Raw genomic sequence first — 27,436 nt, 5'->3', positions numbered from 1 at the left:
ATCGTGAATCAATTTTCTCTATGGCGTTCCAATAGCAATAAATTTCTCTTCTTACAAACATTGATGTTCAGTCTGGTATCAATTCTCGAATTAGTGTTTTCATGGCAGAAGGAAGAAGAAAAGCAGCCTAGGGACGATAAGAGGTTTCAGGGGTTTCGCTCTGTAATCCGTCATTGCTATTCCTGGGCCTTCGTTGAGCGGAATCTATCCCTTCCTTGACTCCCTTGCGTTCCTCAACCTACCATCTTGAGACGGGGTTCACACCATTGTTTTTTTTGTTTTACTTGAAATCATGCTTGCAATATGGTCTACCAGATTATTGCCACACACACACTCTCTCTTTCTCTCTCTCTCTTTATCTCCCAGCCTCAGGGCCAAGACGTCCTCATAACCTGCGGCTCTAGCCTATAATGACCGTTGCCCACGAGGGCACTTAGATTGTCGCGCCACTCCTCGTTCTCCGCCAGCATTGATTTGCACCCGATCCTCTTCCTGTCTTTCGTGCCCTCGTCGCCCTGCCAGCAGTCGGCGGGGTACCCGCCGGTGATCCAGTTCACGGCCGCCGCCCGCCGCAGCGCCAGGTGCCACGAGAAAGTCGAGTCGCGGACGCCGATGAAGTAGCCCGAGTGCTCGAGGATCAGCATGTCCACGAGCGCCTGCTGGTCCCAGGTCATGTTGCGCAGCGAGGCGCCGGCGAAGGTGCCCTCGGGCAGCAGGTCGTTCTTGGTCACGACGGTGATGGGCGCCACGTCTTTGGCGAAGCGGGCGATGCCGTCAGCGTCGCCGCTCGCGACGTAGAGAACCGTCTTCTCCGTGTCCGGCAGGGTCTTGTCGGGGGGGTGCGTGGCGTTGCCCTTGCGCTCCCGCAGCCGCTGGTCGAGGTAGTTGAACTGGTCCTCGTACGAGATCCACTTGTAGTCGATCGAGTCCTTCTCGACGCGCAGGTGGACGCCGATGAAGGCGTTGTCGCGGGCCCTGGGCTCGTCGCTGGTCCGGAAGCCGATGTGCACGTTGAACTGCTGCTGCATCCGCTGGAGCGCCGCGGCCGCGAGGAGCCTGACCTCGTCCCGCGGGCGGACGAGCTCGCTGAAGTGGCGCACCACCGAGGGCGGGTCGTGCGACGTCGGCCAGAGGAACATGATGGAGTGAAGCCCGAGGAGCACCGGCGACTCGGCCGACGGCGGCTTGCCCTCTGTCGCAGACTCCAGCCACTTGTCCAGGGCCGCCGGCCATAGTTCGGGATGCGTAGGCACGGCGAAAATGGGGGGCATGTTCTCTTCGCTGAAGCTTTCGAGTTGCAGATCGTTGAGGGGGTTTATGATGGGCAGATGGCGGATCCGCGCGTCGTCGTAGCCCGCAGGGTGAACGACGAGGTTGGGACAGTGGTTCCCCAGAATCTGCAGGAAACGCCTGTCATCGATCAAGTAGTCGAGTTCCACGTGATCGCTGGTCCGGAAGTCGGTCACGTCGTTGGCGTTTCGGCGGGCGATGCGTGGCAGCTTGATGGACACTAGGGAGAGAGAGCGTAGGTTCTGTGTCAGAAATCGAGTTGCTGTGGTACGGAGAAGGAGGCAATGGTGGGAAAAGCAAGGTTACCTTTGGCCTCAATGACATAACGAAGACACTGCAAGAGGTTCAGGCGACCATTGCCAAAGCCTCCATCGAGTAGGGGGCACTCGATGATGACATTGGGATTCCACACTCTGCTCCCCTGATTGCACAGTGTGTCGAGGCCGGCGTCGGTGGGATCGCCAGTGATTTCTTGACGAGAGAATTCTGTGTAGCAAGCAACATGGGTCTGTTAGCCATCAAACCAATCTCGACCGGTCTCGTTCTTCGCCTGGCCGCTTGCGGGGGTGTTTTGTTTCCATACCCTGCAGGAAGCTCTCCTCCAAGTTCGACTCGGGCTTGTCGTTATAGTCTTCTCCTGTAGACTGCTCCGGGTCTGGCTTGGGAGCGAGCAAACTCTCCCCGGTGTAGCTGCCCGGAATCCCCACGTCCTGCTCTTGTGGTGTGGCGGTAAAGTCTCGTATCGATGGGCCGTAGGAGTTCAGCACGAAGGCCACGATGATGATTGCGACGATTGCCTGGGTGAGAAAAGCGCGATACCGGCGTTGGAATATCAACCGCGTTGTTGACACGATGTTTGGCCAGAGCATCTTGCCAAGCGGCCGAGGGGAAGGAGTAGAGTACACGGGGAAGCTGGCTCCGAACGGGGGCTGCGGCGAGAGGGCTGCCAAAGGAGAAAAGGGATTCGAAACAACAAGAAGAAGAGAAACCAGGAGGGGAAACAGGTGGTAAGTAGGAGATTAAGTAAGTTGCCCAAGCACGTGCCAGGTAGTAGAGGACGAGGCATTCAGGGATTTATGAATGTCCGTCCGACATGTCTACTCCCTTTACTGAAGGGATGTCTCTCTTCTCTGTGTGGCTGCCTCCGGCAAGTTCCCCTTTGGCTGAAATTCCTCGACTATTGATGGTGCTCTCGCTAAAAGCCTCCCTTGGATGGCGTGGAATGTTAGTCCAAGCCCAAGTCATGACGAGGAGCGTGGCACCAGACGCTTTCGTCCCATCGGTTTTGCTGCTTCACGTCAGCAGGACTTGAGACAATTCTGTTCTGCATTTTGCTCCGCAAAAGAAAAACCTTAAAAATGGCCGTTGATGGGATCACTCATGTGAACTTTCTGTCTCCGGGCTCGCACGGAGGCTTGCTTGACTGACGTGGAGCCGCTTCCAATGGGATATTGGGCTGCAATATGTATAAGGAAGGCCTTGTTTCGCTGCACTGTAATTCTGTAAACTAAGTCAACATACCCACTTTCATACATCCCTACATGCCTATTACTAGAAGAAGCAAGTCTTAGTCTAGTGAACTGCGTCCATGTTGTAGCCGTCAGTACTAATCCTCATGTACAACCCCGTCACTCATGAGTCAGGCAAGTAATTTCGCCTCCAAAGTAAGACGTACGTAGAGAAAGACAAAGAGTTGGTAGACGACGACGACGACAACACAATGGCACAATAGACACAATCGTCATAGTCTTTTTATTCCTTCTGGAAGGGTATTTTTTCTTCTTTTGGTATATTCCGTATGTCCAACGTCTCCAGTCAGAAATGCTTTTCATGCCTCGGTCTAATGCCATGCAATTCCCTCTCTTTCTTTTCTACGAGACCGGCTGCTTACTCGGTAAACCTGTGCCCCCACAGCAAGCCCACCTCAGGACACCATTCCGTGATCTCGTCCCAGTGCTCCCCTTGGAACGGCTTTGGTCGATGGTATCCCAAAGGCGTCTTGTAATACGTCGTCTCTACCGCAAATTTCAACGCCTGCTCCGTGTTGGGCAGATGGGCGCCGCGCTCCTGAGCCCTTGCATAAAACCATTGGTCCTCGTAATCGTGGGGGCCGAGACTGACCGAGGGGTCATTCACGATGTCAAGCATCAGCCTCGGGTTGCGCAGAGAGAGACCGCCGTTGTATCCGATCCCGTACACTGTGATTGGGGCGCCGACCAGGTCCCATTCCAGAAAGTCTTCCATCGTCATCGGGGCCTTGGAGCACAGTATGCTGTCCACTTGGAATATAAGCATGCGGTGCGCGCTGACAAACTGCTCCCAGAACCACGGCTCTGTGAGGAAGACGGAGACGGAGTGGTGGTCGGAGATGTTAGTCGTGGCCGGGAGGTAGGTGATCCGTATTTGGTTTGCGTTCATGAGACGCCTGAAGGCCGGCGACTCGGGCACTACCCAGGTGCTCTCGAGCGTGACAAGCACGATGGGCCAGTTCGGTCCCAGGACCGATGCGAAGTGCAGGACTATGGGCACGAGGTTCGGCACGGCGGACGTGTTGGTCTCCATCAAGACAGCGACGTTCCCAAACGGCCGATCCTCTTGGATCCCCTTCTCGAAGGTGTGCAACGCGTTCGAGGTATAGAACTCATCCCCGCTCGATAACCTCGACTGCGCGGACGATCTAGGCATCAGGTGATGGTATGCCTCGGTATCGATTCGTGGGAAGGCTTCAACGGCGTTGGCATCGTGCTTTTTTTTTGGAGCGCATGTTAGGGACCAACGGACCATGATCAAAACAGGGGGTAGGGGGTTTATGTAGCACGAACAATCGAGTGGAGAGTCTCCCGCCCTGCCAAAAGTGTGATTATGATGATGATGGTGATGATGGTGATGGTGATGGATAGCAGAGGATGCAACGCCTTTTGGCGCGAAGGAACTCCGGAAAGGGTGCTTGGGACGAACTTCGTGACAGCGCCCATGTTGTTGTTTCGAACGTATGGATGGCTGTGGCACTGATCGCGTAGCCGGGGGGGTGTCACCGTGTGGGTGGCGGCGTCCTGTCTCGGCGCAAATAGCCAGCAAATATCGGGCACTGGTGCCTATATACACGCACTCGTCCAAACTCAATCATACACAATGGGCTTGTGTGGAAACCTTCTGTCCCTTCCCTTCCCTTCCCTTCCCTCCCCTTCCTTTCCCTCAAGGATGGGAATGAAATGAGGCGGCTGCTCGCCTCAGTATGCGAAAGCCGCACTTACAATACAGCCTTACAATCAAAGTCTGTGATGTACAGAAAGCCCGTTGTGCTTGTATGGTCTTGGCATCTTCACTCTGAGGCACACTTGGCAGCGTTTGTGGGCCGCGGAAGACACAGATGCCTTGCTTGGCCCGAGTTTCGGAGCGAGTCGCAGACGGCCGCAAGATGGGCGATCAGCATGGAACGATCCATGTACAATCACCAGATCCATGAGTTGAAAAAAGATATATGCAGTGTTGTTCAAGGCGCAAAGTAGACTGATGGCGATAACGAACATGAGTGAAGCAAGATCTGCCCGGCTTATGCATGGTATGCACACTGGCATACAACTTGAATCCACGACGACTTGGCGGAGGAGAGATAACCGCCCTCCTCCAAGGTGTGGCATCTTTTTTTAGCTATGAGCCTGGGTCTGAGCCGAAATTCGTGCCTTACTCAATGTACAGCTGCTGTCTTGTTTGATCGCCAGCATGTGGTTTTTCGGTTTCCCTGGATTCTTGCACATCATGACGATACTTTTCTCTCCCTCACAAAGCTCAGCGGTGTCTCCCTTCTCGCATTTTCCAACGCTCGCCGCCGCCTTCCGAGACAACGATTCAAGTATTACACAATCATCGTGTTTTTCGATTCACGATATCACCAGTGGCCCTGAACATTGCCCCGGTCCCGCGCGGCGTTCAAGTTGCAGAACACAGGAAACTCGATGGGGGCCTTGGTGGCAATATACTCTAATCCTCCGCTGGTCAAACAACGCAAAACTGCGTTCTCACAAAAAGCATGGATGATCCTTTCTGAAGCTGTCCTCAACTGTCGGAGCCAACGCTCATGGCTGAAAAGTTAAATCAATGTCATCAACTTAAATGCCCCAACGCCGAACAGTCGTCTCGACGGCGAAGGTGGTCTGTTGGTACCCGTGCCACGCCTTCCCCCCTCCCCCCCCCCCCCCCGCATGCCGCATGTTCGGGTTCGGTTTTGCCCACGATTTTCCTTCGATTCGCCGGTTGGGGAGCCCCAAGCTTCAGTGTGTCCATCGAGCATGACCAAGGTGCTACACACACCCTGGGCTGTCTTATGTATGGTAACCCGCACGTCTTTCGAAGCACAGATGTTCGAGTTTTGATGATCACTGCGGCGGCTCGACTCGAGTTGAGGGGCTTTCGAGGGCCCCCCCCCCCAAAAAAAAAAAAAAAAAAAAGGAAAAAAGGCTAATAGGTTATTTCCTATTTGTGCTTCTGCGACTTGCACCTATCTTCGCTTGAATATCCGTCCTCTGCCATCCATGTACCCAAGTTGTCGACCAAAACCGGGGTGATGCCTCGATTCGGGTTGATGAACACGATCTCGTACGGATGGACGTTGAATCCGAAATACCGATCGGGATTCAGCACGTCCCCGATCCCCTGGGTCTTGTCGCAGTAGGTCTTGTGGTCGACGCCCCTGTGGAATCCGGACATCATCACATCAACGCCGTATCCGCCGTTCAGTATGATGGAGGTCATGCCTATCTCGGCGTGGACGGCCTTCTGCCAGCTATCGTAACATCCGCTGAGTCCGACCGGGTCGTCGGCCCCGCCGTATATATCCGGGGTGGACGCCGCTAGGGCGGCTTTGGGATCCAGGAGCAGACCCATGCCAACCTTGTCCGTGGCTAGAATCATCGACGGGAGATAGAACCGAGGTGAACAATTTGCTGTGATGCCCACAAGCTTAAAAGGTCATGTCTGTTAGCCTCGAATAGACAGACAGACAGACAGACAGACAGACAGAGACATAACTCGAGAACCGGAGAGGGTCATTCGTCACCAGATTCTTTGAGGTGCCAGACGAGCTCAGAACCAACAGCCATCTCAGCTTACCTTGACTTTGTCGGTGACTTTGGATAAGAACAAATCAGACCAGCAGCTGTCGGTCCAATAGGGCAAAAACGGGCCCCGCAGACTTGCGTTCATCAAGATGAACTTGGCGTACCCTTTCCACAGGTCGCTCTCCCGGAGAACTTGCCCCGAGGCCCCCAAGTCGAAGCAGGTACTGTTCCGCTTTACAATCTTGATGTTCCTCCGGGACGGGACGAGGGTGGGCGCGTCGGTGTCGCCGTTGAAGACGAAGACGAAATCGGCAGCGCCGTGGAGGCCGTGCTTGACGAAGAACAGCAGGTTCTGGCGCGACGCCTCGGACTCGGCGTACGTGAACAGGATCAAGGCCCGGTCGACCTTTTTCGGGGGCGCCGCCGGGCGGTTCGGCCAGCTAAAGATGCGTTTCGGCTCGAAGGAATCTGATGATGGCGGCGGCGACAGCGTGCTGGAGACTGGGCTGAGACGAGGCATCTACATATGCGACAATGCGTTAGCCCCCCAATGTACTTGGCTCTTCTGGTCGAACATCCTTCACTCACTTCGTCCTGCAACCGCGGGTATGCCCAGTAGCCCATGCCAAGCACTAACAGGGCCACAAGGGCAATCAGGCCATATGGTCGTGTTGGAGGCATCGCGGTCGGTGGGTTTCCAACCGTAAATGCAAAACGGTTGCCTCTCCAGCAAAGGTAAGTCGGGTTGCCAGGACAGAAGATCAAGTGCGGCGCTGATGCTTCTCGCTGGGCTCTAAAGTTCTTCTCCTCATTGAAGTATTGCCTAGAGTCTCTTAGACCACATAGGTGTTTATCCGGTTTCTGTACTGTTGGAAGAATCCCTAGTAGTAGGTCTTACCAACCTAGGGATCTGAGAATCGAAGACAGTACCCTCTGTTTCACTAAGGGCACTCGTCCCAGGGCGTGCGGAGTGCCACATGCGCATGACCGTCGGGGCTCGTGCCAAAAATAAGTTTCCCAGCATGACATAACATGCTGGTCTCTTTGCTCTGGCGCGGAAAATTGAAGACGGAAAAGCCTCTGCCTTTCTGACGTGGGTCTGACGTTGGAACTGTTGTGAGGTAGCTTGCTCGCCGTCTTGTATGGTTTAATCGGGCTTGCAAGTTAGAACACGGTCATTCACTAGGTGAATTCCTCTTTGAACTCTTTGAAGGACGCATGCCAGCAGCCGAGCCGGAGAACAGGTGTCTAATTAACCAACGTCGTGTGCTATCATGGATCGAATGGATACGTCCAGCTTTTCAGAACCGTCTCAAGATTTGCAAGTGATGATCATTAAAATGGTCAGAGGATTGCGAGTTGATATTCTTTTGACGAAACATTCTGCAATATAGAGACACAAAGTTCCCCATGATTCCAATTGCTTCTCACGCGCCCTTCTATCCTTGGGCTGTAGGCAATGCGAGCCGCCATCTCACCGGCAGAACTGTGTAGCAAAATTCATACCAGTTAGCGTCCAAATCTCTAGCAATCAACAGCTTAAGACTCCTTCGGGATAAAATAGCATTCACTTACGCATCCCTGGGTTGGAGTGATTTGTTAGCAATTGTATACCTCACGACAAGTTTTACAACCACCTATCAAACAGTAGGCTGGTTTGGGACTTTGAACTTACGCAAACAGTGGGAGAAGTAGAGATACAGCGGCAGCCCTCTGCGCAGGTGTTGCAAACCTTTTATCGCCACGACAAATCAGTAAAATGGAGCCCCATGCGACGTGAAGAGGTTCACGGGGGCTTGGTGTTTTCAGAGTTGAAGTTCGGTGCTGTTGTTAGTCAGAGGCTTGCGGGGCTTACCGGGGCATTGATTGTGCATGATCTCTGTCTTCTCTCCAAGCCCTCTCCCTCCATGGAGGGACCGGGGGCTGCAAACGCCAAAGTTGCGAGGGCGGCAAAGACGATGGAGAATTTCATTGTTGCGTCGGTTAAGAAATGGAAAGGAGTTGAGATCTTGAGGCAGTTGAAGGTGGTGGTCGGGTGGAACGAGATGTTGCAATACTTGGCTTGTAATACAACTTATCTCTTGGCTTCCCAGTGTACAGAAGTCAAGTATTTATACTTGATGGGACACGTACGGTAATCTGAACCTGCTACATACGAGTTGCTGCCTTTAGGGTTCTTTGAAATACGACACAGCCCAAATGACGAGCCTCTTTGGCCTGCCTTGGCACTAAATTATGGTGCCAAAAACCGACCATCGGATGTGGGTAACTCGGTTTCTCTTTCTGCGCCACAACGAATGACATCGTGAGAAGCCAAAGCGATCCTTCGGTAGACCCTGGAGCGCCGGTGACGAACAGGCACCCGAGCTGGAGCAGTAACTTTACAAGGAGGAGATTTACACAAGATGGTTTCCTACAAATCAGCGCTCTCATCAATCATGCTCCCGCAGGTTCCGAACCCTGATGTCATGACACAACCCATGTCTGTCTTGTAAACAATGCAGGGTTCTGTTTTGCGCTGTATTTCTGTTCTTATCTTGTCCCAGGACCTTTTAGGCGCAAGTGCTGCCCTTCGCAATCAATCACAGCTACACTTTCGTCCGTACAGTTGTGAGCCTAACCAACTCCTCGATGTAGAAGCTGCTCTTTACAAGCCCTGCCTGGGGTATGGTTTCCTGGCCTGCTACGAGCATGCTAGTCAGTAGCATGTCAAGGCGCCAATCAACGCTTCAGCAGCCTTGAATAAGGTTGTCAGATTCCCTACAAATTCCATGGAGGTGCATTAAAGAATTTATTAGGCATCATTGCCACTTTGCGAACTATGGTTCTACTTTCGTGACACATTTTCTGTCATCTTGTGTTTGGACTCAGCCAGGAAGTCTCGGAAGCGTTTGCAGTAAGTTGGCACATTGCTTCACAGCTATGCGTGTTTACCGGGACCAGATCCGCTCACTACCGGCACCGCTCTGTCCCACCACAGGAGCTTCTTCAAGGGGTGGGTAACTGAGATCGCAGCGAGACAACTGATGCAACAGTGCAATGTACCAGTCATTTATTGAGGCAGCGTTGGCAACATTCAGTGAAGCGATGAGAAGAGCAAACAATGCTGCTGCTTGGGAAGGACGAGTGGCGAGAACTACCCAAGCAGGAAAGAAAGTCAGCCAGGCTACGAAGTACAAGCAACAAAGGGGCGAAGTCGCGCAAATCAACGGCATACAAGGGTTTTGCTAGGGGCAGCTTGCTTCCGGCTGCAAGGCACCGACTCATGGGGGGAGGCCACAACGGTACGAGAAAGGTAAGCATCAAGGTCAAGCAAGTGTCAAGAGCAGCCCCTATATTGGGACCATGAAGCGAACTTCCCAGCGTCCGCAGAATATCGGGTTTTGAAGTCTTGCCACTACTGCCGTCTCGATGACTGGTGTGAGTCGCAAGTCGTGTGAAGCCAGACGTGTACCGGGAAGGGTTTGGAAATGTAAACAGGTCTTACTTTCTTCGTGCCTCTTTGTAAGTCGTCGAATATTTAGGAAGAAGCAAGCAACGGATGCACTTATCTACTGTCAGGTCGTCATGTGTCTCTCTCTATTCTTCGTGGCTTCGCCGAACATGGTCCATCGACAGTAATCCACAGCTCTATCAATCATTCATATCTCTACCCAGTTAACCACGGTTGACTTTTCAACTGCACATCGACATAATCTCCTCCTCGATTCTTTGTAGAGGATTCATCCGTCCCGCCTCTCTCCTCAGCTCTTCCGCACGTCTCTTATACCTCTCATCACTGAGCACCTCTTCGACCGCGCGGCGGACGACGCTCACGGGCGGCGGAGACTCTGTCAGGTAGACGCCCAGGCCGCACCACTCGATCCTCCGCCCGATGTCCGGCTTGTCGAACACGTCGCCGGCCTGCACCACCGGGACGCCGTTCGAGACGGCGTGCTGGAAGCCCCCGTAGCCGCTGTTAGACACGAACACGTCGGCGTGAGCGAGGATCGCGTCGTAGGGGAAGTAGTCGACCACCCGCGCGTTGGCGGGCAGCGTGCCGTCGTCGAAGTCGCTCGTGTCCATGACGGCGCCGGCCACGCACAGGCAGGCGACGACGAGCACGTCCTCTCGGCCCGCCAGCGCCTTCATCGTCGGGATGATGAGCTCGCGGTGGTCCAGGACCTCCGTGCCTTGCGCTACGAACACAACCTTCTTCCGGCCCTGGACCGGTGGGCGGAGGGCCGTGCTGTTTGCGAGGATGTCGTCGAACCAGCTGGGGTATGCGAGGTTGGGCGGCAACGGCTTGATCGGCAGCGTGCCGACGAACTTGATTTTCTGCGGCCAGTCCGACGAGGGAAATTCAAGGCCGGGGAGGCACATTTGGAGTACCGTATCGTGGCAGACGGTCGACGCGTCCCAGAACGGGTGTTGTTTGGCGGCGGTAATAGAATGAGGCGAGAGATCCTCGTACAGTGATTCAACCTCTTTGGCACAACCCATCATGCTCAGAACCCACCTCGCCCGCTCCTCGGCGGCACTATTCCAAGACGTCCGAAGAGCTGTAGTGTTTCTCTCCCTTCCCCCGTCGCTGTCGTCAAAGGGCAATCCTGATCCCCAGGGCGGCCTTTCAGGACTGGTCCAGAAGGTCGGCACGACCCCGATTCCGATGGTCCTGATCTTCTCTCCCTCGCGGTATCCCTCCGGTAGATCGGCCTCCAGTTTCAGGGCCAAGGTCCCCGAGAAGCACGTGTCGGAGAGGACGATGACCGGGCACCCCGGCTGTCGCCTGCGAACGGCCGCGAGAGCGAACCTCAAGGACTCCAGGCCGCTCGGCAACAGCGAAATGAAGCCGCCGTCGAGCGACGCGGAAAGACGCGACGGCGCGTCCGGGGCGCCTGCGATGCCTGGCCAGCGGGCCGGGTCATCGAGCGTGCCCCAAAGCCCGATGATCGGGCTGAAATGCGCGCCGGCTGCTTGGATTGTCGCCCGCCACTTCTTGGTCCCCAGGATCGTAACGTCGAAGCCGTGGTCTTTGAGATGCTTGCCGATCTGGAGGGCCGGCCGCATATGGCCCTCTCGTGGAGGCACGGCATAGAGTACGTGGGGTTTCGCCTTGGCGTTGGGTTTGACCGTCATTGCTGCAGGATGTCCGGAAACTCGGTTCGACACCTGCTTTTGACCAGAATTCGAGAAGTGTTTGGAAAGTTCTGGGTGTGTGTGCTCCCACCAAGCGGAAGACGAGACGGACTCTCTTCAGACGGACCAGGCAACACACCTCAAGCAGTGGCAAGCTTGATAAACAACAAGACCCAAGGGACACGTTTGATTGTTTAAATTAGGTACATCTTGATAAGATAATGCAAGGGTAAACCACCAAGCTGTTGCGATTCTTAAGAAGTGACGTTGGGCGAGTCAGGCACGACGTATCGATATGCCCATTCTGATACGACGGGATGTGTGTCACTAAGAAGCTGGCCATTCATTCATGGGTCATGAGGATGGCCGAGAACAGCTAAAAGACCTCCTTCCTCTCCTTCATTTAATAGATAGATCCGAGGGCTGGGAAACACCGACTTGTGATGTTTTCTCTCTCCTTGTCGTTGCCGGGCACGTGTCTTGTCTGCTCTGCATCGCGCGTAACAATCCCGCCTGCAAGCCGAACCGGACACAGCATCACCGGGATATCCCTGGCCGTGCTCATATACTTTGAAGCGTAAGCTTTGTGGGGAAATTCGTTTTGGTCCCAAGTCGTCGATGCTTGACTCGTGAAACGACATGAACCAGAGAGATAAGAAGAATCGAGACCGCTCCTGTCCTTTATTGGCTGCAAACACCAGCGAACTCTCTCCGCAGGCTGCAGAGATGTCCGGTTGCGTTAATCGGCACTTTTGGACGAGGTGTAGACACTTGAGATCGTAGTATTCTATTGCAACATTGCAGTCGCGATTCCGCCTTGCCGTCCGCATAAGTTGCTGGCAACATATGCTACGTAGTCGTCTCGCCCGACTGGAAGAGGGCAGGCGTCCTGTCGAAGCAGTACCGGTTTTTGGGCCGGGCCAGGTTCTTCGTGAGTCGGGCGATCGTAGGCGCATAATGTGTATCCTTTCACTGATCACTAATATAACTCCATTCTAATCGACTCGAAACCGTCGGTTCTCAAACGCCAGGTCTTTGAGCGCCCAGTGAATGATGAATCAGGCGATTCCAGCTGATGATACGAATGACTCGTCCCGTTTGGGGCCGGGGGGAGCAGTAGCTCACCTGAATATGCTTCGTCCATGCAACGGGCCAGCCCTGCCGAGTGCGGGCGTTATTTGGCATCGGGGTTCCAAAGCTTCGGGGTACTGGCACGCTCCTCTCTGTCTTTCTGTGTGGATTTCTTGCCGGTTCGGGCCGGCGAGCTGCTGCACTCGTCAAACTGGTCGGTGTATAAGATATATGTACCAGAGCCGGCTTCCCCCCCCTCCCCGCGTTCCAACTCTCGATAGTGAGCTTGCTTTCCATCCCGTAACCAAACAGAGAGGTGTCGCTAAACCCGCCGGCATCGAGAGAAGAGAGGACCGAGAGCGATACTTGGCTTGCGTCCGGCCAAGTCGTCTAATCGGCGAAACGGTTTTCCCTCCCCCCTTCACGACAGCGGTTGAACGAGCTATTATGCCTGACCCCCGCCCGATGCGAGATGTCCAACGTAGAGGGGCCGGCGGCCCCGCCGCCAGAAGGCGTGGTGCCCGACTTTCAGAACCCGAAGGATGTCCTGCACACGATCAACCTGGTGTCGCAGATCCTCTCCATCGTGATGGTCAGCCTGTTCATGATCTTGCGTCTGTACGCCAAGATGTTCATCGCGCCGCCGTTCCACACTGAGGACTGTAAGCGCACCCCCCCCCCCCCCCCCCCCCCCCGTCGTCTTCGTCCTTGACTTCAACGACTTGTCGCTTTTTGTTCTTGGGTATTTTGGGCCAGACTGCTGACACTCTTGGGAACTTTCCAGGGGTAGCCGTGGTCGCTTGGGTAAGAGATGGAGATAGACACCATCTTCCCGAGGTCGAATTCAATCATATTGATTCAATAGTTAGATCCTGTCACTTGGGTACAGCGCCACCGCGCTCGTCAGTAAGTAATTTCACTTCGCAGTCCGTTGGCAGATCCCTTCCGGTCTAATCAAGCGTTTCCAATTCAAAGTGTATCGTTACGGCGGTGGATTTCACGTTTACGAGCTGTCAAAAGCAGACTTCATGGGCTTCAACAAGGTAATCGAAAGATGGACTGAACCCCGCCCCCCCGGTTGCTTTGGAGCTTGCGTTAACATGTTTTTTCTGGGGGTTGTATGCCGACACGCTTGTGTACGGGCCGAACTCGTACTTCACGAAGCTCGCCCTTCTCTTGGTCGTCTTACGCGTCTTTCGGTTCCACAACAAGACGAGGATAGGGATATACGCCTTATCCCTCTTCATGACCGGGTACTACCTGCCCGTCTTCATCCTCAAAGCACTCATCTGCCGGCCCGTCGCGGGGTTCTGGGACCCGTCTATCGAGGCCGTCTGCTTCGACCAGCGCGCCATCTTCGTGGCGGACACGGTTATCAGTGCCATCACGGATCTGGCCGTTCTCTGCTTACCGATCCCTGTTGCCGTGACCCTCCGGATGTCGTGGACCAAACGGCTGAAGGTCATCGGCATGCTTAGCGCCGGAGGCGTCGCGACGGCGGCGAGCATTGTGCGTATGGTCATCGTCATCCAGCTGCAAAAGTCCAACGACCAATCGGTGGACTTTATCCGCTTCAACCTCCTTGGGTGCGTGAGCCTAAAGCTCCCTGTTCCCCGAACAAAAAGAAAGAAGAGGAGACATCACCCCCCCCCCCCCCCCCCCCCCACACCCCACACGCTGGTCGATTTTTCTCATAAAAGACTTGACTGACCACACCCGCTAGAACCGCTGAGGTGAGCATAGGGATGATCTGCGCGTGCTTCCCCGCCATCAACATCCTTTTGACGCACGGCTTCGACTGCTCGCAAGAATCGAGCCGCAACACCGGCGGAAGCAGCACCAAGAGGATCATCGAGCTCAAATTTCTCAAGGGAAGTCGGCTGCGGACCCAGCAGATGACGGAGGCGCAGGTCGAGCCCCAGCCCGAGCCCCAGCAGCCTCCCATCCCGGAGAGGGGGAGTGTGGGCTACATATTTCCCATTGAGCGTCTGAGCCGCCTCCAATCGTCTTCGCAGCCGGGAGTCAGGGCGGCCACGCCGCCTGACGAGTGGTGTTCGCAAGTGGTTTCCTCCCCCTTCTCGGAGCCCGATTCCCCGGACTGGGCTCGGAAGGGGTCTGTTTGTTAGCCAGGTTAGATAATAATTACCGAGGGACTTGAATACGAAGAGGACGATGTTTCCAACTGACTGGCCGACTCGCATGAACATCGTACAATGTAACAAGGGTAGGGTTCTGTTGCTCAAACGCTACGATGAGAAGTGCTAGTTAGTCGGGACTCTATCAGACACATGGGGTAGGCAATGCTCGCAGTTGACGACTTGTGAAGTTATCAGACGTGAGTCTTTCACTCGCGCTCAAACAAACCACACTTGCGCCCCCAGAGGTAAAACTTCCCGAGTCCCCAACTCTTACCATATCAGGCTTTCTCGAATAGCCGCTCGCGGATTTGCCGGGAACCTAGTCCGTGGGGTGATGCGGGCATCATTGGTTCGTTTCGTGCGAACGTTCAGACGTGGCAGGGATGCCATCTTCTTAAAAAGACAGTCGGACGACGACGGCGCGGTGGACTCATGCTGGCCGAAGCATGAAAGAGTTTCTGCGTTGAAACTACGACAAAGAGAGGGAGAGGGGAAAGGAAAGACACGGGGGGGGGCGGCGAGTCGGTCAACATCGGACTGCGGAACCTGCCCATCGAACCGCGCGTAAGGCTTGCCTCACACGTGTACTGAACGTCGTGTATGGAGTGAAAGATGGTTCGTAAAGGCTTCTGTCTCGTCCCGTGCTTTTCATTTGCAACTTACCGCCAACAAAGACAACAACCAGCGCTCGTCGTTCTGTCGTCCCCCGCCCGATGCCCGTCCGCTTGACTCGGTGTCACCTGGCCCATTAGCTTGTATAGTGAGTGAGGACGCCCGGCGAGGCACTCATCTGAGACAGCCATCGAGTCCTCGTTTGCCGTTTCCCGTACGCGTAAAACGGCAAGCTCATCTCGATTCTGGTGAAACACGGCGTAAAAGCTCGCGGAGCTGCCGCCGCCATGTGGCCGAGATGCCGCTCATGCAGCGTCCACAACAAGGGATCCCATGCTCGTTTAGTCTGAGTACTTACCTCCAGTTCTGGAATTACCAGGTTCAAGGCGATCACCTGTGCCATTGTCAAAACACCTTGACTAGCTAAACGGAAGCCTTTTTTTTTTCAAGTACAATGAGTAATCGCTATACCTGTACAGGTATGTACTGCTCCGGTGGCCACATTCTACCTGACATGGACGTGAAACTCTGTTTGGCTGTAACCACAGGGATAGCAAAAGTCTACATGGCTATGCTGCTGGGAGTTGCACCGACATGAACCATAATGGAGTCAGTCATGGGTCGTAACCTTCATCGTAGTCTATTGGTTTCTCTATTGTGAGGCCGTGTCAGTCAGAACGACAGGATATGGCTGGAGCTTGATGCCTTTCGATCACAACACCCATGCTCCTCACGTAATCTAACAAGGACTTCCAGCCTCTAATACTCTTCGTCGTCGTCTGATCCTTCATGCTCCTTGATTTCCTCAGGCTAGAAGCGGCGTCAGCAGAAGTAAACTCTCTCAGGGGGGGGGGGGGGGGCATGTAGGAAAAGGAAAGGGAGGGGGTGGGGGGTTATCGTACCCTGCGTCCGCCATCCGTATTCTGAAGCTCCGCCATGCCATACACGACGTCAGGGAGCACAAAGTCCCTGGGGGCCGTGATGATGCCGAACTCGACCAGGCCGTCAAAATGGCGGCCCCACCAGCTGCGGCCGAAGAAGCCGACGATGCGCTCATCCACATGCGATTCTGCGGTAGAAGTTGTGTTCTCGTCAGCTTTGCTTGCCGCTATAAAGGAAACAAAGAGCGAAACCGGTTGTGGGAAAAGAAAAGGGGGAGAAAAAAGGAGGGGGGGGGGGAGACATCAACATCACTCACCAAGAGACAACGTCTCGGGCTCGTCACCGCCTCCCGACAAGGCACCGCCGGAGGTGCCGTCGCTCAAGTGAACCCTCATGCCCCGGAGGATGTGGTCCTCTCTAGACACCTCGATCTTGACGACCTCCACGCCCAGCGGGATCGCGACCTCCTCCGCCGCGTGGCCCCCGAAGCGGAGCGCCCCGCCCCAGCGTGACACCCGCGGGCCGCAGTGGACGCGGGCGCCGTCATAGAAGTGGACGTACGCGCCGTCGAGGACGCAGCCCGTCCGGACGTCGACGCTCGACGCCTGCACGACGGCGCCGCTGTCGTCGTCATCATCATCGGCGTCTCTCCGACGCGTGAGCAGCGTCGCCCAGGTCCAGAACGCGTCGTTGTCTTCGGACCCATCTGACGGATCAGCGTCCTCGAGGTTCTTGCTCGTCACGGAACGCTTCTGCAACAGCACGTCGGAGCCTGGGATGCGGACGTGCGAAGTGGACGCGAAGAGGCGCCACGCGTTGCGGACTGTCTTGGTCTTGCCGTTCATGCCGAAGACGGAGATCGCGAGGTCGCCGCCGCCGACCCGGGGGAACCGGCTCTCAAGGGCCTCGAGGCCGTAGAAGACCCTTTGGAAGGGGTCCCGTACGGAAGGGAGTGGCTCGGGCTGCCCGTTGAACTCGACGCGAGCCAGCCCTGCGGCGCAGGAAATCTCGAGACCGGCGTCGTCGGTCCCAACGTTGACCGGGGAGACGGCCGGTGCGGCCGAACGAGCGGCGGCCGGCAGCCTGGCGTCGCCGGGCAGCCAGAAGTGGTCCAGCGACCGGAACGACAGCGCGTCCCGTAGGTCCCAGCGCGCGTCGTTCTCCGTGTCGTCGTCGACGACCGAGAGGCCCTCCCGGTTGTCGCTCCGCGAGTACGCCGTCCGGGCGAGGAAGCAGCGCGGCCAGTGCCTCGCGTAGCCGCGGGCCATGATGCCCGTCGTGTGCGGCGCCCCAAACGCGTGGCCGACCTCGTGCAGGAACGCGCCCTGGCCGACGGCGCAGGCCTCCCAGAAGGACCCGCAATCGCCGTTGTCGTCGCCGACGGCGGGGCCCGGCGGGCGGGCGTCGAGCAGGCAGTCGGCGATCTCCTCCAGGAACCGAGGCCATGAGTAGGCCAGGTGGCTGCCCATGATGCCGAGGGAGACGCCGGTCGAGTCGCGGCAGCCCAGGGCGGCGTGGCCGAGGATGAGCTTCTTGGCGGCGGAGAAGTGCGAGTCGAGGATCATGCCGGCGACGACGGGACGGGACGAGGGGTCGAATGGCGCCCCGTGGGCGGCGAGGGCCTCGCGGAAGTAGTCAAAGAGCCCGTCCCGCGACCGCGCCGACTCGTTCTGCTGCGCGACCTCGGCGTCGCGGATCTCGGCGGTGGTCCTGCTGGAGCGGACGACGTGGACCCTGGCCGTGGCGCGCATGGCGCCCGTCTCCAAGAGCGCGGCCTCGTGCAGGCCGTCGAGAAACACGCGGCTCGTCGTGTCGGCGGTCCACTCCTCCTCGAGGCGGAACGAGCGGCGGCCGAGGCCCTTCATGCGCATGTCCTCGGCCGTGAGGGCCTGCCACATGTAGGCTGTCATGCGGAGCTTGGCGACGGCGGCGTCGAGGGAGGAGTGCGCCGAGGAGACAAGGCCGTGCTTGGCGGGCGGGCAGTCGATGACGAGGGGGGAGTCCTTTGCGACCATGATGGCGAGGTGAAGGGGCGGCGACTGGAGGAGAGGGACGTAGTTCAGGTTGAGCTCGAGGACGATCTTGTCGGCGCCGACGATGCGGGCGATGGCCAGGGTGTTGCGTCCGGGAGAGAGCATGGCCACGATCTTGATCTGCTTGCCCGCGATGGGCCACGACTGGGTTGGAAAGATGGTTTCGGTGCTGGTGCCATCGTGGGTTTCGACGGTTGCAAAGGTGTCGGCATTGTCGTCGTCGACGCTGTAAGTCCCCTTTACAATGACACAGCGCTGGGGAGATGAATGGATTAGTGAGGAGCTGCGGACAGTGAGTGGCCTTGGAGATTCTTGAATGTATGTACCTGGTGGACAATCTCGCCGTCTTCAAAATTGTCAATCTTGAGGGACATTCTGGGACTTGTATGCTCGACAGGAGCCATCGGCGCAGCCGGGTGTTGTTCTGGGGCTCTCGTCTTGTCGTAGCGAATGTACATGTTCCAATGGACGCGAGCGGAGATGCGTGGACAAGATTGATGACGGGAATGGATTGTCCAGGGTTTAAAGTCTCAAACAGAGGTTGCGATGACAAGAAGAATACGAACGAGCGTCTTTATTGGGGATTTCATCTCATATATATGTGAGTTGGGTTGGTACTCCTCACTCACTCACTCACTCACTCACTCACACACACACACACACTCTCTCTCTCTCTCTCTCTCCATTCTATCTCTCACCGAGTCTCTCCCTCCGGACCGGGGAGGTTTAGGCAGTCTTGACCCCAATTGGTCCGCCAAGCTACCCGAGCGGGGCCTGCCTAAACCTCCCCCGGGTCCCCACCCCGACGCCCCATCTTTCCCGGCATGCGCAGGGACTAGAACAGAACTAGAACCAGGACGGAACTAGAGCCGGCTCCAGGCAGTCATGCCGTTCGAGACCTCATAAACGAACCCTAGGCTGCATCAAGAGATCACAGAGGAATGGGGGGGGGGGGGGAGGCGGCTCTTGTTTGAGACTCGGAAGTTGGACAAGAAGCGAGCGGACAAGAACTCGTACCGGGCTAGGCATGTCACGCCGTCTCATGAATCATCAGCATCCCCTCCCCTTGGAGACCTGATCGGTCTTGCACCTAGGAACTCTTCAATGACTAAAGTGGCTGGAAAGTGAAATGAAATATGCATGAAACCTGAGAGAAGTACTGCTCATATTACTTTACCCGGAGGAAACTCAATGCAAACGTCGGGTTTATGTAATTCTTTGCTTTGAGACTTGGATAAAGTATGCAGGAAGCACAAACAGATCAGTAATATGGAAATCAAGTACGCATTCGTCAGATTTCTGCCTAGAAAAACGCCCATATCAAGCAGTCGGGTATCTTGTGCATCCATCCCACGCTCAACTGAAATAGAATTTCCCTTCAGAAACCAAACGCAAAGACGGGATTTTCGAACGCCCAGAGTACACTCAAAGACCAAATCGACCCATGCTTTTCCTTCCCATCGAAGCTTTCTAGAAAAGAAAAAAAGAAAACGGTGGCCTGACGACAGAACTAGTGAACCGGCTCTCTCTTGATGGCCATAAGTCCGCCATCGCCCAACGGAGCGGCCGCCACATCATTTACACCAGCTCCAGCCTCGTCAGCAAAAGGATCACTGTCCTCGTCAGAGGCAACTGCAGCGTCAGAGCCATACGTCGAGTCGGGCCGAGTGAACCACTTGTCGGTCTTCTCCAACAGGAGATACATCTCGGCCCGGAGCAAACGCTCGGCGCGAGGAACACCGTAGGGTTTGACAACGCTATCAATGCCCGCAATGACGGCCAAGTAGTCCCGAGCAAGCAGATTGTAGATGTCCTGCACCTGCGCAGCCATCACGTCTTCGATCCGGCTGGACAAGGTCTGGAGTTGCTCCTTGACGCTGTCAGTGGAGTGACGGAACATGCTGTGGCGAGAGTTCTCCACGTGGTTGGCCATGTGGCTCTTCATGCGCACATAGGAGCCAGGACCTGCGTGTTCTGACGTTAGTGGCTGCCGAGTAAAGCAACAAGTGGATGAATTATAGAGGCAGAACCTACCGCACTCCGCAACGCAAACGGCATAGGCCGGTTGCATCTCCTCCTGGATGACCGGGTGGAATCCGCGGTTGGCATCGCGCTGCAACTCTTGGGCAATCGTCTGGAGCATCGGCGGGATCTCCTTTAGACGAATCGTGTGTGTTCGCAGCTGGTTGCTCAGCATGTTGATGCCCGTGTAGTTGTTTCCTCGCTCCTGCGATGGGGCAATGGCGTTGCGGTGGAAGTTCTCCAGCAGCAGGCGAGCCTTCATGGCGAAAGACTCGAGAGCTTGTGGGAGGCGACGCTGGAACGCCCGCTCCCATCCACCAGCGAGTCTCCGGGAGATGGGCTCGAGAAGATCCGCGTTCATATCGTGGCGACCAGAGGCGTTGGTGAACACGCCACCCCGGCGACAGGTTGCCTTGTAGGTGGCCCAGTACATGCCGCCTTCGTTACGATGCGCTCCCCAGCCCGACGATGTGGGGACCGCGGCGTTGGACGCAGTCGGTATTATCTCATCGAAAAAGTCGTAGATGCTCTCCGACAGCGCATCCTTGATGGCGGTGACACATTCATCGACCGCCTCGGCGAAGGCCTGGTTGAGAGTTGGGTTAATGCCCGGTCGAGCGGGGTGGTTCACTAAACGTACCTTTTCAAGCGTAGACAGCCGGGCTCTTAGCATCGTCTCCTCCTTCCTCTGTTCTCGGCCGCTGAGAACAGACTGAGATCCATCGTTGGCAGCCCACATCTTCATGGAGTTCAGAAGCTGGCACATTTCGTTGAGGAAACGACGGCAGGTGGCAGCACGGCCGCTCTCGGTGAGCTTCTTCGCGTGCTGCTGAAGTTGGGGAATCTCCGTCTCTTCAACGTTGCGGAAGCCGCCGTTGTTGAAGTCGTCTTTTTGAAGCCTGCCTCGCATGTTTTGATACGCACGACTGCTGACACAGAACACTGGCAGGTTTCGGGCAACCTCGTCGTAGTCTCGCATGTCTTCGTCGGGGTTGAACTGGTTTTCATCTTCCTCGATGGCGGCTTCTTGGTCCAGCCTGTGGCAGTCAGCAAACACGCTTTGGCTCGAGGTCTGGGCGGCCGCGGAACTCACTCCTTGATGCCGAGAGCAAAGTCTCGCTGGATTGCACCCTTCGAGTATCTATTTCGGCCCTGGATGCAGACAGACTTAACCATGCCAAGCAGCCGCTCCTCTTCAGATTGAACCTTCTTCATCTCCTGTCGAATGTCGGAAATCTTGGCGTCCACTTCCTTGCGGCTCTGGCGAACCTCCTTTTTCAGCATCTTGAGCTCTGCCTGTTTCTCCTGGATCTTATCCTCGGTCAACGGCTGTCGATTCTCCATGTCGGGGTTGTTTTCCTTATCACTGTCCGAATTGGCATCTGAATCGTCCGAACTATCGTCAGAATCAGATGACCTATGGTGGTTCTTCCGGCTCTTGAATGTAGAGGCTCCGCGCTTGCGCTTCTTGCTCTTCTTTGACGAATCCGAAGGAGCATAGACGACCTCGCCTGCCGCATGCTGGACTGCGAGGTCGTCCCACTTGTCCCAGTCGCTATCGATTTGCTCCAAAGAGTCGACGAGGTCCGACTTCTCATCCTTGGCATTACTGAGCGCCTCTTTCAGACCTCGAATCTTGCTGCGCAAGCTCTCAATCTTGGCCCAGGACTCGGATATGTCGGATTCGATGTCGAGACTCTCAGCAGCCTCGGTCACAGAGATATCGTCAGTCTTGGAGCAGATGAAGGTGACGGCGGAGTAGATGCCGTCGTACTTGAGCTGGCGCCTGAACGAGTCGCCAAGAAGGGACTTGGCGGTCTTGTCATCGACTGCACGGTTGATGGGAGCGACAATCCAAAGACCGGAGCATGTCTTCATGTAGTTCTGGGCAACGGCGGCTCGCGCAGCGTTGGAATCCTGCACACCCGGCAGATCGACGATGACGGTGCCAGTCGACAGAGCGGTTGCTTTGGTGAAGATGCGGACCACCTTGATGAGGGGCCAGAACTCCATGGAGACATCCTTTTTGGTGTGCGGGTTCTTCTCCTTGCTGTCGACGTAGCGCTGCATGCTGGCATACAGGTCTTGGGCCGTGGTCGCCTTGAGCTTCTTGACGGTTCCGAGGGCGCGGGCAACAGCGGCCTCGTTGGCCAAACGCTCAGGGGTGCTCTTGGAAATCATCTCCTTCGTCTTGGACGGGTAGACGGACCGAATCTTGGCGTATGCGATCCCTGCTTCGCTGTCTTCGTTGGTGCAGTCGCGCGAAATGTTGCCATTGTCGTCGATGAGATCGGTGAAGAGAGTCTTGAGCTCCTTCTGCCAGTCCTCGAGGGAGATGAAGTGGATCTCGGAGCGGTACAGCTCCTCGGGATCTTGGGAGTGGTTGTAGGAAATCTCAGTGGGAGAAGCGGTACAGGCACGCAGACAGTTGGTCGGAAGAAGCCTCTCCTCGTCGAGCAAGGCGTTGATGACGGAGCTTTTGCCGGCGCCCGTGTTTCCGACGACGCCCACAATGGTGCGGGATGGTTGAGAGCGGGCCTGAAGGTCGTTGATAGCCTGCAGCCACGCCGAGGCCTGGGTCTCGGGAAGGGAGGCTGTGAAGCTAAGAGGGGCCTTGAGGTCCTCGAGGAGCTCCATGCCGGCTCCAACAACCCTCTCAAGGTCGTCAGGCGATGCCGTTGCAGTCCACTGCTCGAGCAGACGGGACTCTTCCTCTCGAGGGTCCTGCTCGAGATTGCCGGCAGCGTCGGGCGCGTGGTCCGGGGCCGAGCCAGCAGCATCGTGAAGCGGAGGTTTGGGACCCATGGCGGCTTGATACTCTTGGTAGTTCATCTCCTGCTTGATATGGGCACTATCCGGCTCGGGCTTGATTGCACGGAGTGGCGTATGGTATGCCATGGTGGCAGCAGACGACGGAGCTGTGTCGTAGGGAGAAGCAGCAGCAGCTCGGACGGACTGCTGCAACAGAGTATCGGGTGTCATGGGCAGGCTATTCAAGCTGCGCTCGGCCTTTCCGACCTTGATGCCCGCCATCTTGTTCGGCGGCATCTTGAGGTTGGAAGATGGGATGAGGCTAGCCCCTAAGACGAGTGGGGCGGCATGTGAGAAATGATGCGGGTAGGGGAACGTTAACCTGTGAAACTGAACCGCGGGGTTATCGGTACTTTGGATCAGTCGGCGTTGAAGCCGGACGTTGGTCGCGACGAGCCGTTGCTGGTACGGCAAGATGATTCGGGTGGAAATGCGCGGTGGCCCGAGTCTCGGCCCAAAGACTAAAGTATAACCGATGGCAATGGGTTGCTGGGATTCAATGGGGGATAAGTTGCTCGGGTTCAAGATCCAGCCCGGTAGCAAAGGACGTCGACGAACGGAACCGATAGTAGATAGAGAGCGGTGTCAGTAGCGATTTCTCGTGATGAACGGACGCGACGGGACGGGACGTGAAGCAATTAGTTTTCGCGTTGGGGGCACAGGGCAAGAGCATCGAAGGAAGGCGCTGGCCGGCATCCCTAGAAGCGTGCGCACCCTTGCAGGCCCCTTGCAAGAGACTTGGAAGGAGCGCCACCCTTCCTTCCTTCCCCAGTAGTCATCGGCAGTGGCGCATCACATGGTCGCTTAACCGATCGATCCACTGCCTCCACGCTGGTTGGTCCATCTGATTGGTCAATATCGGGTCACGACCTTGATCTCAGGAAGGAAGCAGCGACTTCTCGAGACGACATACCTAAACACGATGTACATTAGCTAGGTAGGTAGGTAGGAACTTCCCCTGTAGCAACTTATGTGGCACTGTACCTGTACTGTAAACTACTGACATCGTACATCCTGTACAATTTGTCTAAATGGTAGTACCTCCGAAGGGTATTATTTCAGTGCTATTGGGGGTTTTCTTTTTAGGTTTGCCGGTGCCACTGAGACTTATTGCCAAGGTCAAACCGACGAGGCGATAACATGAACAGGATATCCATGGGAGTAGTTCTTTTGTGGTAACAGCAGCTCTGCTGATCTCCGAGGATAAATGACGGACATATGTACAAGTGACCCACCCAAGACTATCCCGACTCTTGAGAGAATATAAGCTTAATATAAGAAACAGATACAACGATAACACTTTCAAGCTTTTCTTCCGCTGGATGCCACGGACCAACAATGTCGTATAAAGTGGGTAGATGCTGAAGGAAAAGCATTTAAACATTGCGCCCAAGGGTATCTGCATGAACGTCACGCTCCTTCTGACAAGCCGGACCCCTTCTCGGTGTCTAGGTGACTCAGTCAGCCAAGGAATCCAATCAATGAGTCAAGGACCAATACGCGGACTGTCTTTCTCACCTCGTACTGTGTGCGTCTAACACGCACAGACGTTGAGCGACTCGCAGCAGCATCCGTCGCCGCAGCTCACGGGCTGGTTGGCAGGGCAGTCACGGCCGGTCCAACGAGAGCAGCTGTCTGCGGAGACGCTGCTGGCGGCCATCAGCGTGGCGGCGGCGATGTAGAGGGTCTTGAGGCTGATTTGCATTTTGGCAGCGGCGACTAAGCTACGTTGCGTGTCTTGGAGCAAAAGCTGTACTGATGGAAGAGAAAGAGCGAGAGGGTGAGAGAGAGAGAGAGTAAGAGAGGCGTTGATGGGATTGGCAAGCAATTGAGTCCATATGGTGGAGATACATTTTGCTCCTTATATACATGTGCGGTCGATTGCGTAGCCTACGTTGTTCCCAAAAAAATCAGGAACCACAGTGAGCCTGAGTCCTGATCAAGATGAAGTCTTGGCAATCTATCTGAAAGGAGAGGTTTTACGACAGAGTTGAGTAGTATTCACGGGGAGATAAGTCTCCAGCGGAGATAATGAAGCGGAATTAATCTAGATGTTACGACGGCGATTTAAAGTTTCCGGCAAGTATGACACAAGTCAGCTCGCAAGTATCGGTGAGCATCGGTGAGTTTCAGTGAAAGCAGGTGAGCTTCGGTGTGCGATATTGTCTGACTCGCGACGGCCGCCCGCCCCCAATTCCCAAAACGGACGCCTGTATCCATACGACCTACACTTTCCCTTCACAATCCCTTCGTTTTTCCGTTCCGCCTCAATCTTACCGTCGTACGATCCTCAGCCCCTCCTCCAATCTAGCCAGGGGCGTCTGGCAAAACTCAAAACCTAGTTGAGGCCAGATCGTACATGTATGAGACATTGGAAAGGATCACTGATCAAAATTGCGGCGCTCCGTCTAAACTCACTCCCCCAATCACCTCCCTAATCCACCGACACGCTCTTTTTTCTCCCCCCAGCAAGTCATAATCGTACAGTCAACCCAAACCACCACAAAACACATCGACAGCAATGGGCTTCATCGGCGCCACCGCTACGGGCCTCATGGCCGGCCTGCACGGCTACATCCTCGTGCTCGAGATGTTCCTCTGGACCTCGCCGCGCGGCCGCAAGGCCTTCAGGCTGACGGCCGACTTCGCCGAGAAGACCAAGACGATGGCCGCGAACCAGGGCCTGTACAACGGCTTCCTCGCCGCAGGCCTCGTCTGGGGCCTCGCCCACCCGGTCCCCGAGTTCGCTCGACAGATCCGCCTCTTCTTCCTCGGCTGCATCGTCGCCGCCGGCGCCTACGGCGGCGCCACGGCGAACCCGCGCATCTTCTTCATCCAGGCCGTCCCAGCCCTGGCGTCCATCGCCGCCGTGCTGTCGGGCTACTGAGCTCGGGGATGCCGCCGTCGGGGCGTGCTGCCGGTGTAAGGGTTGGCGCCACGAGGAGGAATCTGAACTGGGGCGACAACGACGTTCGTCGGGAACGAGACTGGAACGCCATGCTTATTCCCTTGTGACTGATTGTTGGGCGGGAATGAAGGAATCATGACTCGGACGTCTTCCTCTCACTACGTATCGTTCCTCAACTGTTAGGGAAAAGTCACAACCAATGAGTGAATCTATTCTTCATAAACCTCCGCGACTCAGTTACCTGGCCCCCTCCCCATCATAGCTCCTGCTTGTCTCCCCGCTCCAATCTCTCCTCCGCCCTCAGCGCCTCCTGGAATTTTGCCTGTCTATCCGTCCTCTCCTGTCGCGCCTTTGACTCTTCCCGGAATGCCTCCATCTCCCTCAGGTGGTCCCTTTCGGCATACTCCCGCACCGGCTCGTCCGGGTTGACCCAGTCGTACGGCACACGCTCCGTGATGAGATTGCGATAGATGGGCTTGAGCGCCGGGTTGCCGGCCAGCCTGCTTCCTAACACCTTTCGTCCAGCCTGCACGATGCCTTTATGGAAAAGAATTTCCCAGGCGCCGCCCGGGGCTGTCTCGTCCGGGTGGTCCGTCTGCACCGGCGACCAGGCCATCGGCTTGGGCGGGTGGTCCTTGAGATACGAGACGGCCCGGTCTCTGCGCTTTCGATAGGCTGCGTACTTGGCGTCTGCCGCCGACTTCTGCTCCGTCGTCAAATGGAAATCCGAGGAGTCGCCGTCTCGATCAGAGCCGGAGGCGTGCCTGCCGAGGAGCGGAGGCAGATGGGTGGTGTCGAACCGGGCATCCCACCGGTCCGGCCTGTCTTTGTGGGAAGCGAGCGCGGACCAGTGGCCGTGTAGCCTCTCGGCGCGCCCGTGTAAGTCGTATGGCTCTTCGGGGATGGGGCTGTGGTAGCCGCCGCGGTTGGCGATGGCCATGACGGTCTGGTCGACGCGGGTTTCCTGGATTACCAGCCAGGTGAGGTCCGTCCTGGTCTCGAGGCTGCGCAGCATCGCCGAGTACGAATCATAGTCGTCGTCGGGCAAGGACGTCGGCAGCATGCCGTCTCGGAGCGTGTCTCCAATGAAGAGCACCTCCCGAATCGTCTGATGAACGGCCGGGTCCGGAGGGAGGTCCCGCCAGGGGTTCGTGGCCGCATAGTCTCCCGGGGCCCCGCTCGTCGACGCGTCCAACACAAAGATGCGGATGACAACGAGGAAAGCGGCAAAGAGGCCGAATAGCCTGACTTGCTGGCTCTTCAAGAAGGCGATGAGAATGCGTTTCGGGGCCCCATGGTCGGAGTAATCGGACGGAAGCAGAGCGGCTTGCGACATCGTGGCAGATGGGTAGTGAGACACTCTTACTACTGAGTACTATAGTTTAAAGATGATGGAATGTCGTTAAGGTGAGAGAGGCCGTGCAAATGGAGCAGCCGACGATAAAACAAAACTTAAAATCCAAGGGGTAGTGTAAGTAAGGTACTCCGTAGTCT

General features: G+C 56.1%; 11 protein-coding genes across 11 annotated transcripts; 2 read left to right on the top strand and 9 right to left on the bottom strand.

Annotated features, from left to right (window-relative positions):
- Positions 1 to 300: 300 nt before the first annotated feature.
- CDEST_05672 (Putative GDP-fucose protein O-fucosyltransferase) lies at positions 301 to 2,250 on the bottom strand. Its single transcript, XM_062921831.1, has 3 exons — positions 1,874 to 2,250; positions 1,597 to 1,776; positions 301 to 1,510 (listed from the first exon to the last, which is right to left on the bottom strand). Exons 1-3 carry the CDS (start codon positions 2,157 to 2,159, stop codon positions 369 to 371), a joined length of 1,608 nt encoding a protein of 535 aa, XP_062777882.1. The 5' UTR covers positions 2,160 to 2,250; the 3' UTR covers positions 301 to 368.
- A 927-nt stretch (positions 2,251 to 3,177) lies between these two features.
- Positions 3,178 to 4,074, bottom strand: CDEST_05671 (uncharacterized protein; the record flags this gene model as incomplete). The annotated part of the gene is made up of 1 exon (XM_062921830.1): positions 3,178 to 4,074. One exon carries the CDS (start codon positions 4,072 to 4,074, stop codon positions 3,178 to 3,180), a length of 897 nt encoding a protein of 298 aa, XP_062777881.1.
- Positions 4,075 to 5,763: 1,689 nt separating this feature from the next.
- CDEST_05670 (uncharacterized protein) lies at positions 5,764 to 7,028 on the bottom strand (the record flags this gene model as incomplete). The annotated part of the gene is made up of 3 exons (XM_062921829.1): positions 5,764 to 6,249; positions 6,400 to 6,867; positions 6,936 to 7,028. 3 exons carry the CDS (start codon positions 7,026 to 7,028, stop codon positions 5,764 to 5,766), a joined length of 1,047 nt encoding a protein of 348 aa, XP_062777880.1.
- A 660-nt stretch (positions 7,029 to 7,688) lies between these two features.
- Positions 7,689 to 8,413, bottom strand: CDEST_05669 (uncharacterized protein). Its single transcript, XM_062921828.1, has 3 exons — positions 8,203 to 8,413; positions 8,023 to 8,079; positions 7,689 to 7,928 (listed from the first exon to the last, which is right to left on the bottom strand). The coding sequence occupies exons 1-3, from the start codon at positions 8,317 to 8,319 to the stop codon at positions 7,887 to 7,889; spliced, it is 216 nt and encodes a 71-aa protein (XP_062777879.1). The 5' UTR covers positions 8,320 to 8,413; the 3' UTR covers positions 7,689 to 7,886.
- Positions 8,414 to 9,926: 1,513 nt separating this feature from the next.
- On the bottom strand, positions 9,927 to 11,603 carry CDEST_05668 (Putative UDP-glucuronosyl/UDP-glucosyltransferase). Its single transcript, XM_062921827.1, has one exon. The coding sequence runs from the start codon at positions 11,463 to 11,465 to the stop codon at positions 10,023 to 10,025; it is 1,443 nt and encodes a 480-aa protein (XP_062777878.1). The 5' UTR covers positions 11,466 to 11,603; the 3' UTR covers positions 9,927 to 10,022.
- A 1,405-nt stretch (positions 11,604 to 13,008) lies between these two features.
- Positions 13,009 to 14,662, top strand: CDEST_05667 (uncharacterized protein; the record flags this gene model as incomplete). The annotated part of the gene is made up of 6 exons (XM_062921826.1): positions 13,009 to 13,198; positions 13,321 to 13,340; positions 13,406 to 13,442; positions 13,512 to 13,579; positions 13,701 to 14,122; positions 14,260 to 14,662. The coding sequence occupies 6 exons, from the start codon at positions 13,009 to 13,011 to the stop codon at positions 14,660 to 14,662; spliced, it is 1,140 nt and encodes a 379-aa protein (XP_062777877.1).
- Positions 14,663 to 15,715: 1,053 nt separating this feature from the next.
- Positions 15,716 to 18,820, bottom strand: CDEST_05666 (uncharacterized protein). Its single transcript, XM_062921825.1, has 4 exons — positions 18,528 to 18,820; positions 16,485 to 18,456; positions 16,189 to 16,355; positions 15,716 to 16,096 (listed from the first exon to the last, which is right to left on the bottom strand). Exons 1-4 carry the CDS (start codon positions 18,657 to 18,659, stop codon positions 16,046 to 16,048), a joined length of 2,322 nt encoding a protein of 773 aa, XP_062777876.1. The 5' UTR covers positions 18,660 to 18,820; the 3' UTR covers positions 15,716 to 16,045.
- A 660-nt stretch (positions 18,821 to 19,480) lies between these two features.
- On the bottom strand, positions 19,481 to 23,741 carry CDEST_05665 (Putative P-loop containing nucleoside triphosphate hydrolase, dynamin). Its single transcript, XM_062921824.1, has 2 exons — positions 21,317 to 23,741; positions 19,481 to 21,260 (listed from the first exon to the last, which is right to left on the bottom strand). Exons 1-2 carry the CDS (start codon positions 23,269 to 23,271, stop codon positions 19,712 to 19,714), a joined length of 3,504 nt encoding a protein of 1,167 aa, XP_062777875.1. The 5' UTR covers positions 23,272 to 23,741; the 3' UTR covers positions 19,481 to 19,711.
- Positions 23,742 to 24,568: 827 nt separating this feature from the next.
- On the bottom strand, positions 24,569 to 24,739 carry CDEST_05664 (uncharacterized protein; the record flags this gene model as incomplete). Its single annotated transcript, XM_062921823.1, has 1 exon — positions 24,569 to 24,739. One exon carries the CDS (start codon positions 24,737 to 24,739, stop codon positions 24,569 to 24,571), a length of 171 nt encoding a protein of 56 aa, XP_062777874.1.
- A 625-nt stretch (positions 24,740 to 25,364) lies between these two features.
- Positions 25,365 to 26,170, top strand: CDEST_05663 (uncharacterized protein). Its single transcript, XM_062921822.1, has one exon. The coding sequence runs from the start codon at positions 25,556 to 25,558 to the stop codon at positions 25,919 to 25,921; it is 366 nt and encodes a 121-aa protein (XP_062777873.1). The 5' UTR covers positions 25,365 to 25,555; the 3' UTR covers positions 25,922 to 26,170.
- A 28-nt stretch (positions 26,171 to 26,198) lies between these two features.
- CDEST_05662 (uncharacterized protein) lies at positions 26,199 to 27,278 on the bottom strand (the record flags this gene model as incomplete). Its single annotated transcript, XM_062921821.1, has 1 exon — positions 26,199 to 27,278. One exon carries the CDS (start codon positions 27,276 to 27,278, stop codon positions 26,199 to 26,201), a length of 1,080 nt encoding a protein of 359 aa, XP_062777872.1.
- Positions 27,279 to 27,436: the final 158 nt, after the last annotated feature.

This window comes from Colletotrichum destructivum, chromosome 3 (assembly GCF_034447905.1).
Source record: "Colletotrichum destructivum chromosome 3, complete sequence".
NCBI lineage: Eukaryota > Fungi > Ascomycota > Sordariomycetes > Glomerellales > Glomerellaceae > Colletotrichum > Colletotrichum destructivum.
This window is presented reverse-complemented; position numbering and strand designations above follow the sequence as displayed.

Bases quoted from the DNA above. Each gene is read 5' to 3' on its own strand.
- CDEST_05668 (XM_062921827.1), bottom strand. From the start codon at position 11,465: ATGACGGTCAAACCCAACGCCAAGGCGAAACCCCACGTACTCTATGCC.
- CDEST_05669 (XM_062921828.1), bottom strand. From the start codon at position 8,319: ATGAAATTCTCCATCGTCTTTGCCGCCCTCGCAACTTTGGCGTTTGCA. The intron at 8,080-8,202 runs GTAAGCCCCGCA...TGGCGATAAAAG, and splicing joins CATGCACAATCAATGCCCCG to GTTTGCAACACCTGCGCAGA. The intron at 7,929-8,022 runs GTAAGTTCAAAG...ACTCCAACCCAG, and splicing joins CTACTTCTCCCACTGTTTGC to GGATGCGTAAGTGAATGCTA.
- CDEST_05663 (XM_062921822.1), top strand. From the start codon at position 25,556: ATGGGCTTCATCGGCGCCACCGCTACGGGCCTCATGGCCGGCCTGCAC.
- CDEST_05666 (XM_062921825.1), bottom strand. From the start codon at position 18,659: ATGTACATTCGCTACGACAAGACGAGAGCCCCAGAACAACACCCGGCT. The intron at 18,457-18,527 runs GTACATACATTC...TCATCTCCCCAG, and splicing joins ACGGCGAGATTGTCCACCAG to CGCTGTGTCATTGTAAAGGG. The intron at 16,356-16,484 runs GTGAGTGATGTT...CTTCTACCGCAG, and splicing joins GCCCGAGACGTTGTCTCTTG to AATCGCATGTGGATGAGCGC.
- CDEST_05672 (XM_062921831.1), bottom strand. From the start codon at position 2,159: ATGCTCTGGCCAAACATCGTGTCAACAACGCGGTTGATATTCCAACGC. The intron at 1,777-1,873 runs GTATGGAAACAA...CTTGCTACACAG, and splicing joins GGAGGAGAGCTTCCTGCAGG to AATTCTCTCGTCAAGAAATC. The intron at 1,511-1,596 runs GTAACCTTGCTT...CTCTCTCCCTAG, and splicing joins TTATGTCATTGAGGCCAAAG to TGTCCATCAAGCTGCCACGC.
- CDEST_05665 (XM_062921824.1), bottom strand. From the start codon at position 23,271: ATGCCGCCGAACAAGATGGCGGGCATCAAGGTCGGAAAGGCCGAGCGC. The intron at 21,261-21,316 runs GTGAGTTCCGCG...TGACTGCCACAG, and splicing joins TTTGCTCTCGGCATCAAGGA to GCTGGACCAAGAAGCCGCCA.